We start from the raw sequence: 10,219 nt of genomic DNA, 5'->3' as shown, positions 1-10,219 counted from the left end.
CCAGGTCCAGGCCCGCTTGTTTCCCAACAGGAGGTGCCGTTTTGATGAAATCTTCAGTGGGACTGATTAGCCCAGTGATTTCCCTAATGGCAACAAGGGCAACGTCCTGGCGCTTTTTCTGTAGCGAGAACTGTTGAGATCCCTTCGGCCCAGAGGTCTGATGCCATTCTCTTCTGAAACGTCCTGTTTTTCTACACTTACATTTTCCCACTCCAGGGCTCAACCCTTGTCTCCTTTCAGATCCGTCAACTACCAGAATTAGCCGTTGCCCGAGTCAACATTGTAAAGCAACGAGGCTGAGTTCCCACATCTTGGCAAGTTCTAAGAAAACCTCCTAAACTTCCTGCACACCTCACAGGTGCCACTGCACGTTCACAACCCACATTCGTATTGTCATGAGCCATAGTCAAAGTGAGCCTTTCTGTAGCCACAGAAGATGGCATAAGCCAATTTTCATTCTCCCTCTCTCGTCTACCACTTTTGATAGGTGCTGTGACTGGGGCAAAAAGTTCTCAGGCCCTGAAATAAAGATATGGTATGCACCAAATTCCAAACAAAAGGGGAAAAAAATTCCCCCATGTTATCCTGATTCAAAAACCTCCCACATTCTTCATACCTCAGGGGCACTGACCAGTACTTTTTTAGAGCACTGGCCTATGTTGCTGCTGGCAGACTTGTAATGGGGTTTCTCGTTCGTCTGGTTGGTTTTAGTTTTCTGTTCTAGACCTTCCTCGTTCAAGTCCCTATAGGACCCTGGTCTGTCGTTGCAAGTTTCTACTAGTCTCTGCTGGTCTTATCCCTATCTGTCCCCCATGGTCCCTGGCCAGTTCCTGCCTTTCCCTATGCATACTCTATTTGTCTCTATCCTACTTATCTCTATTTGTCCCTCCAGGCCTCTGCTTGTCCCTGGATGTCCCTGCTCAGGCACCACTTGTGACAGACTTGTACTATTACTACTTGAGACCATCACTGCAGCAGTTACTGTTACCGCTTGAGACCATCATTACAGGACTGAAGAAATGAACGTAGAAATGGTAAAAGAAAAAAAAAAAAAACTTTCAAGGAAAGGCTAGCTTGGGGGAAGAGATCCCAGCTTTGAGTGAGCAAGGGCAGCCGCCCCAGCCTCTCAGGCCTCTATTGAGTAGCAATAGCAGGGAGGAGGCCGTTACCACTGGTGAGCTGTGTGATTGATCACAGGTTCACATTGCCATCAGACTTTCAGACGTACTAATAAACACTTGTGGCCTGGGGCGTGACTGCCCTCAGCATAACCTTTGCGTGGCAATCGCAGTTTGACAGTGTGCCAACATTCTGCCTTTATGAGAAGCAGCTTTGCTGCTTTCCTCAGCCTCCGGGGTATACCGAGTTACTGACTTGATCACGACCCTTCTTTTTTGGCCTCCAACCTTTCCTTTTTGTTTTTTCAATTGAATAAGATCTGTCCCTGTATCATGGGGGTTGATGTCAGCGTGACTCCAGTCGGTCCTCGGGCCCGAGAACACCCACACGGTTTGTTCATCTCCTGTAAAGACACAGGCACACCACGCTCGTCCCCACGTTAGTAGCAGATCTACAGAAGCAAAGGTTTCTGTGGCTGCAGCTGGGAGGCAACGCCCTGGATGAAGCATCCGCTCCACGAGCTGCAGCTCAGCTTCTGCCTCTTTGCAGAATTGCTGGGGGGTAAAACTTTGTTGATAACTAAAGACAAGCTTTTTCCGATGAACAGAAGCAAATTGAGGCTTATCCTTCTCATGCAACAGTACAGCAAAAAAGCCGTCCTGAACCTTCAATTCGCACTTACACAGGCGGGTCTATCAGACGCTCTGGGCTGTGATAGACAAATCTTTCTCCTGTGTGTGCTTCCAAATCCCTGACCACCTCGCTTCTCACGCAGAGAAGGGCACGATTTACAGGGAATAAGCAACAGTTGTGTGATATTCTCCTGGTTCAAAACCCAGAGATCTTGTGACGTTACCACTACCCGAAATTCTCCATAACCCAGAGCAAGAACTCCTGGGACTTCAGGAATGCCCTGAAAGTTCACATGACTTTTGCCTAAAATCCCATCTATCCTGTTAGCAAAGGTCCCCAAATGCCAGTGTCAACTTTGTTCTCTAACTTAACTCATTCTTTGGCGGATCTAATCCTGTGCTTCCAGGTGTTTGAGGGGGAGTCAAGGCACCTCAGGAACCACCCCCCTGAAACGGAGTTGTGGCCTGGCCTGGGGACGCCCCCTTGTTCGAGCTGCCCAGGTCCAGGCCTGCTTGTTTCCCAACAGGAGGTGCCATTTTGATGAAATCTTCAGTGGGACTGACTAGCCCAATGATTTCCCTAATGGCAACAAGGGCAACATCCTGGTGCTTTTTCTGTAGCGAGAACTGTTGAGATCCCTTCCGCCCAGAGGTCTGATGCCATTCTCTTCTGAAACGTCCTGTTTTTCTACACTTACATTTTCCCACTCCTGGGCTCAACCCTGGGCTCCTTTCAGATCCGTCAACTACCAGAATTAGCCGTTGCCCGAGTCAACATTATAAAGCAATGAGGCTGAGTTCCCACATCTTGACAAGGTCTAAGAAAACCTCCTAAACTTCCTGCACACCTCACAGGTGCCACTGCACGTTCACAACCCACATTCGTCTTCTCATGAGCCATAGTCAAAGTGAGCCTTTCTGTAGCCACAGAAGATGGCACAAGCCAATTTTCATTCTCCCTCTCTTGTCTACCACTTTTGATAGGTGCTGTGAGTGGGGAATAAATTCTCAGGCCCTGAAATAAGATGGCATGCACCAAACTCCAAACAAAAGGAAAAAAATAACCAAATTCTTCCCCATGTTACCCTAATTTAAGAACTTCCCGTTCTTCATACCTCTGGGGCACTGACCAGTACATTTTTAGAGCACTGGCCTTATGTTGCTGCTGGCAGACTTGTAATGGGGTTTCTCGTTCATCTGGCTGGTTTTAGGAACAAAAAAGTTCCAGCCGACCTTCCTCATTCAAGTCCCTATAGGACCCTGTCTGTCCCTGCAAGTCGTTATCCTTATCTGTCCCCCATGGTCCCTGCTAGTTCCTGTCTTTCCCTACCCGTACTCTGTCTTTATCCCTACTTATCTCTATTTGTCCCCCAGGCCTCTGCTTGTCCCTGGATGTCCCTTGCTCAGGCACCACTTGTGACAGACTCGTACTATTACTACTTGAGACCGTCACTACAGCAGTTACTGTTACCGCTTGAGACTGTCATTACAGGACTGAAAGGAGCAATGAACGTAGGAAATGGTAACAAAAGACAAAAGAAAACTGTCTGAAGGAAAGGCTAGCTTGAGGGAAGAAGAGAGATCCCAGCTTCGAGTGAGCAAGGGCAGCCACCCGAGCGTCTACAACCCTCCGTATTTATTGAGTAGAAAGAGCAGGGAGGAGGATATCACGATTGGTCAGCCACGTGATTGATCACAGGTTCACATTATTGCCATCAGACTTTCAGACGTACCTAATGACAAACACTCGTGCTTGGGGCGTGGCTGCCCTCAGCATAACCTCTGCACAGCAAACGCGGTTTGTCCGTTTGCCAACATTCTGCATTTATGAGAAGCAGTTTTGTGACTGACTTAGCGTCCCGTGGTATCCTGAGTCGATGATGGCCCTCACTCTTTCGGCCTCCAGCAGGGTATCTCATATGAATGGAATCATACAATGTTTGCCTTTATGCTTATTTCACTTCACATAACGTTTTCAAGGTTCGTTCATGTGGCAGAAAATATCAGAGTTTCATTCCTTTTGAAGGTGGAATAGGATCACATTGTGTGTATGTATCACATTTTGCTTATGTACTTGTCTGTTGATGGACACAACCTTTTGGCTATTGTAAATAATGGAGCTGTCAACACTGTTGCACAATTTTCTGAGTTCATGATTTTAATTCTTTTGAATTTCAAAAATAATTGTGAAATTCAGAAATAATTTTGAAATTCTGTTGAATGGTATCTTCAATAAGTTGAGACATACATTTGTATTTATTCAAGGATTTTTCCCATTTGCTATCAAATTTTGGTTTTTTGTTATAGACACATAAGAATTTTTTTATACATGTGCTGGATATTTTGTTTTCAGTTTTGTTACACATCTGCTAGTTTGTGACCTATCCAAGTGTTTAAATTGTTTATTTGTAAATTGAATTACCAATATTTTACTTTATATTAGTTATTTTTGTATCTTAAGCAATGTGTTCATAACTTAAAGTCAAGAAAATATTATCCTATCTTATCTTGTAAAACTCATAGTTTATTTTTCCTTTCTTCACCTTTTAGTTTTTAACTCACCTAAAACATTTTGTGGTACAGTATGTGACCTTAGGCAAATGGTCCATTTTCCATATGAACAAACAGTTTTCCCAATACAACTTGATGAATGTATTTTTTCCCAGATCTGCAGTGACATCTCTGTCCCTTTAGAGTCACATTCTCCAAAAACTTTGCCTGTTCTTGGTCTCCCCAGTTCCTCCACTGTCCTCTCTATTCAGGATATTTACCTGTCATTTCAATGATCTTTATGTGGATAAATCAGACCTTTCAGGCCTTGTTGTACTAGGGCCATCAACACAGTTTTGTTTGTCTGGTTTTTTCCTTGTTTTGATATAACTGTCTGTTCCCTCAACTGAAGATGTGTGTTTTGTTTTGTTGCATTTTCATCTGTCTTCAAGTCCACCAAACTGTGATTGAGTTTCCTAACCCACTGTTTTGTTTTTCCTTTTAATTTCTTTTCTCCTTGTGTCATTTCCCCAGGTTCACTTAGTACTGGAGGGATCCTAGCTCAGTTACTGGTCCTCTTCTTCTTTTTTTTTTTTTTCTTTTTTCTGTACCTTTTCTCTGTTAAGCTCATTGGGGTTCTTAGCTATAACCATTTATCTATATAATATCTATATATTAATGACTTCAGTTCAAAACAAACTTGGCATTCACCAAACTGAACTGATCTGTGCCTCTTCCTTCCCACCCTAAACTTCCTGCAGTTGTGTCTTTCCTTAGTCCCCCTGGTAGGAGGTCCCCAATTTCAGTCGCTCAATCTAAGCCCTTAGAGTTGCCCCTGGTGCTTCTCTTTCCCTTGAAACCAATATCCAACTAGTAAAGGAATCCTGTTGTCTCTACCTTCAGAATACACCTAGGTTCCAACCATTTCTACGGTATGTTCCTGCTTCACCTAAATCCTCTAAGGCTTATTTCTAAAGCAGCAGTTGAAGAAACATCAGATCATGCCACTTTGGTGATTAAAACCCCATTGTAGCTCACCGTTTATTGGGAGTAAAATCTAAAATTCTTACAGTAAGGTATAAGGGGCCCTTTCCATGCTCCTCTCCCCATCACCAGACTTAGATGTCTGCTCGTACCACTGTTTCCCTCACTGCTCCAGTCATCATTGCTTCTTGTCACTCTTCGAATAAGCTGTGTAACACTCTCACTTCGGGGCTGTCCTACCAGGTTTTTTGGGTTTTTTTTCTCCACGTGGGATCCCTCCCACCCCAACACTATCCCAGGGCTAAATTCTTTATCTCCTCAAGACTGCTCCAATGTTATCCTTCCAAAGAGGTCTAGACTATCGATGACATTGTAAAAAGCAACCAATATGACCACAGTTTCAGCAATTCTTTCTCTCCCTCAATCTACTCTACTTTTCTCTTTCTCTACCATTTGACATTCACAGACTACAGAGTTAACTTACTTATTCTGTTTATTATTATTCACTGCCTCTGGGCTACATGGGCACCTTCATGAGGACAGGCACCTATTTTGCAAACAAATATATCCCAAGGGTCTTAATAGTTCAATAAATGGCTGATCCCTGACATAATGTAGGGATACAGTTCAGACACACCTTACATCCCTGATATAATGAACTGATATACTTCACACACACATTCTATCCCTGATATAATGTATGGATACGGTTCAGGCACACCTTATCTCCCTGATATAATGTACTGATACAGTTCACAGACACTTTCTATCCCTGATATAATGAACTGATACAGTTCAGACACACATTTTATCCCTCTGTAATGATGCTAAGCCTAAGAATCTAGGAGTATAGAAACTTTAAGCAAAACCCCCTAGAAATGGACTGCATAGACCACATGTGGTTTGTTGTGACTTCCCTGTGAATAAGATGGGTCACACGGTAAGATGATAGACAGTATCAAAACTCGCAAAGTTTACAATTAGTGGTATGGGATGGGGGGGGGGCAGGGGAGGAAAGTAAGACTTTCTTTTCCTTGCTCATCAAAAGGTTCATGGCTGGTAACTTCCAACAAAAGACAGATTAGTAACAGAAAAGTATAGGAAATTTACTTAATAGAAGTTTCATGAGGCATGCAAACCTTAAAAGTATGATTAGATCGTTTAAAAATATGATGTAATGGAAATAAACTGAGGAGGACAACTTAGCAAGGTTTGTGTGTTCAGATTCTAGTGGCCTCCCCATGTGACATTTTTTTCCCCTCTGGGCATTGGTCAGGGCCCCTCTGGAATAAGGGGTTTGTTACCTTCTTTCAGAAGAGGTCTGAGAATTCTTTTGTGGACAGCTCTCAAGGGAGAAGGGCAGAAAAAATCAGAAAGTTACCTTTCTACCTCTTCCATTTTCTCAATTTTCTTCAGTGTATTTAGTAGGTCAAGTTTGCATCTGATGAAAAAGCTGAACACTGTAAAATATTTAAAGAGGTTTATTCTGAGCCAATGTGAGTGATGATGGCCTGGGGTAAAGCCTCAGAAGATCCTGAGAAAGTGTGCCCAAGGTAACCTCTGTCTCCCTAAAACTTAGGGAAAGAACTTACATGCAGAGACATAAATCGAAACATGTAAAATACACATTGTTTCAGCCTGAAAAAGCAGGACATGAAGTGGAAGGCTTATGAGTCACAGGTGGATGCAAAGATTTTTCTGATTGGCAATTGGTTGAGAGAGTTAAGCTAAAGACGTGAAGTCAGTAGAAAAAAACGCTCGAGTTAAGGTAAGGGACACCATTTGGGGGTCCTCCAAATCAATTCCATTCTGCCACTATCCACAGTCAAATGCTCTAGCCCAAGCTAAACTCCCACGACCATCTGCCACGATCTATCTGGAGATAGTATCAGATCCCACAGGGTGAGGGCTCAGTCTGTTAATACTGCTTTCCATTTCCAGTGCCAATCACAAGCCCCAAGTTGTCCTGTGCTTTTTTGACCAAGTGATTGTCAATTGAGGATCCCACGGCCCTTCCTTGGGTTCAGTTAGTTTGCTATAGAGGCTCACAGAACTCAAGGAAACATCTATGTTTACCATTTATTATAAATGATATTACACAGGATACATAGAAACAACCAGATGAAAAGACACCAGGGTGAGGTCTAGGAGAGCAGAAGAGCTTCTGTCTCTGTGGAGCTGGGGCATGGCCCCTCCAGGCAGGTGGGTGGGTTCTTATCACCCTCCTGTTCAGCTGCATGAGTTTAGCTGTCCAGCAGTTTTCTGTCCTCTCCTTTTGGCCTTTATGTGGAGACCTTATTGAATGGTCATGATCGAAGCATGGACAATTGCACAGAAATATGACTGGACACAGAGTATGACCTACTGTTGATAGAGTGAGTGGGGACACCCATCAAGGCCTGTCTGATCAGATTCTTCTTGGCCCCTCTGTGTAGCGTTCCCTCCTCCAGGGTACGAGAGAGAGCCCTTTTGAAACAGAGGTCTTGTGACCTGCAATCAGACAAGGTAGTCAGATAATTTCTTTGTGACCAAAAGTGGGCAAAGATTGGATTATATTTTTAGTCTCTAAGGCTTTCTTTGGGGAGAAAAAGAAGCAGGTGAAAAGAGGGAAGGCAAAGATCACAGAGAGAGATTCCGTTTTCTGAGGCCTCAAGAACCACAACATTGGAACATAACTAGGGAGTTATGAACCAGAAACCCTAGACAAAAAAACCAATGTTGTAAATCATATCACTCCCTCCCCTTTTGCTTCATCTTCCGGTGAAAGCACAGCCACAGTGACCACAGAGTCTCCCCTTTACCATATGCATGGGAAGGAATCGACTATCAAAAGACACCTCTTGACACCCTTTGAGGAGCCTTGAACCTCCCCAAGGCCCTCTTCAGGGCTCCAGTCACATCCTTGTTTCTAAGGCTGTAGATGAGGGGGTTCAGCATGGGTGTGAGAATGGTGTAAAACACAGAGAGGACTTTGTCCTGGGCTGGCGTGTGGTAGGAGTGTGGCAGCATGTAGGTGTACATGGCAGCCCCATAGAACAAGGACACCACAGTCACGTGGGATGAACAAGTGGCAAAGGCCTTCTTCCTGCCCTCCACTGAGCTCATGCGGTGAACTGTGCTCAGGATTCGCGCATAGGAAGCAAGGACTACAGAGAAAGGAATCAGCAGCATCAAAACACAGCACACGTACATCACTGTCTCGTAGAGGGCTGTGTCTGCACATGCCAACTTCAGGACTGCCGGAGCCTCACAGAAGAAGTGGTTGATCTCCCGGGAATTGCAGAAGGGAAAGCTCATGGTGATGGGGGTTAGGAGGAAACCATCCAAAGAGCCCCCAAACCAGGAACCTGCTATAATCATCCAACAGACCCGGCGGCTCATGAGGACAGGGTATCTCAGAGGGTTGCAGATGGCCACATAGCGGTCATAGGCCATGAGGCCCAACAGGAAGAATTCAGCTCCCACAAGGGTAAGGTAGAGGAAGTGTTGAGCTGTGCACCCCACAAAGGAAATGGTCCTTTGATCCAGCAGGTAATCAACCAGCATCTTAGGCACAATGGTGGAAATGTACATCATGTCAATTAAGGAAAGGTGGCTGAGGAGGAAGTACATGGGTGTGTGAAGGCGCAAATCTGTTTGGATCAGGAAGATCATAACCCCATTGGCCATCAGTGCGGTGACGAAGATGATAGCGATGATGGCAAAAAGAAGACCTGAGGTTTCCTTTCTGTCAAACAGCCCCATGAAAGTGAAGTCCGTAGAGGATGTGTTGTGCTCTTCCATTGATCCTACAATTGTGCTGATATAAGGTAATATATTGTGAATAAGATGACAGCATTCCCAGGGCAGTAAAATAACAACACTCGAATTAATTATTAGGTAGCAAACTTTTAAAACTGGGAAGAAAACATTTAAAAATAGTATTCTTGGCACACTGGGACTGATACCTAGCATTTAATCAATTCCAGAAGGTTTTTAAATAAAATTGGTCATTATTAATCAATAATTGCTTAAATACATTGGAGAAGATGATGTCAGCAGATGATACTGTATTACAATGATATACATTACAATGCCTAAGGGTGCATACCATGCTACACAGCAGTTAAACATACCATGGTCTGGTGTGTGTGTGTGTGTGTGTGTGTATGTATGTTTATGTTACCTTAGATGCATTTAAATTTGTATTATTATTTAATGCGTCTTTGTGTGGTCGGCATCAGCACCATTTTAAAAACATTTTTGCTGGCTGTGAGTAGCTCATGTCTTCCATTTAGCTACAAGTATGGGTTATCTGCCGTTTGGATCACAAGTCACTGTCTACGTCAGGAGAGTATACTTGGTGTTAGTCTATCCATGTCCCAGACAAATTATAAGGGATGAAATAAAAAGGGCAACAGAAACTCAGTGGAAACTACTCTTGCAAATTTATACATAAGAATTATTCTCAATACAAGAGGCATTCAGTGTTACTGAATTTTATTTATTTTCAGTTTTAAGATGATGAGGAATTAACATTAGGATTGTGATTAGCATGACCATTAGAAACTAGTATTGGCAATTAATATTCAGCGGAAATACCACAGGGACATAAACCTTGAGCTATAACTCACTGGTTATTTTTAGAAATTATTATTTTTCATAGTTCTTGATAATTGAGAAAAACTGAGTGTGTGTTATGTAATTTCAGGTTACAATAAAGAAACAAATGTCCACAACAAACTTCATGAAAGTAAAGGATAATTTTTCACATGTTTTAAGGCTAAACGTGTTCCAAGACAGACATTTTACCAACATATTTGGGAGTAAAACTGATCAAACTAGTCTAATGCTCCTCTAAATATTCTAAAAATATTAGCGTTTGAGTCCATTGCCCATAAAACAAAGTTACTATTGAGAATAATGATGATGGCATCGTGGAGTTTACTTTTGCCAAGTGTCAGGCTAATAAGTGCTTTGTTTCTATTGACTCCCTGATATTCACGATAGAACTA

General features: G+C 43.2%; 1 protein-coding gene across 1 annotated transcript; it reads right to left on the bottom strand.

The window, feature by feature from the left end:
• Window positions 1-7,133: 7,133 nt before the first annotated feature.
• On the bottom strand, window positions 7,134-9,088 carry LOC126947395 (olfactory receptor 2T1). The gene has a single exon (XM_050778057.1). It carries the CDS (start codon window positions 9,006-9,008, stop codon window positions 8,052-8,054), a length of 957 nt encoding a protein of 318 aa, XP_050634014.1. The 5' UTR covers window positions 9,009-9,088; the 3' UTR covers window positions 7,134-8,051.
• Window positions 9,089-10,219: the final 1,131 nt, after the last annotated feature.

This window comes from Macaca thibetana, unplaced genomic scaffold, assembly GCF_024542745.1.
Source record: "Macaca thibetana thibetana isolate TM-01 unplaced genomic scaffold, ASM2454274v1 unplaced_scaffolds222, whole genome shotgun sequence".
NCBI lineage: Eukaryota > Metazoa > Chordata > Mammalia > Primates > Cercopithecidae > Macaca > Macaca thibetana.
The sequence above is the reverse complement of the archived record's forward strand: the minus strand, read 5'-3'. Positions and strand labels throughout refer to the sequence as shown.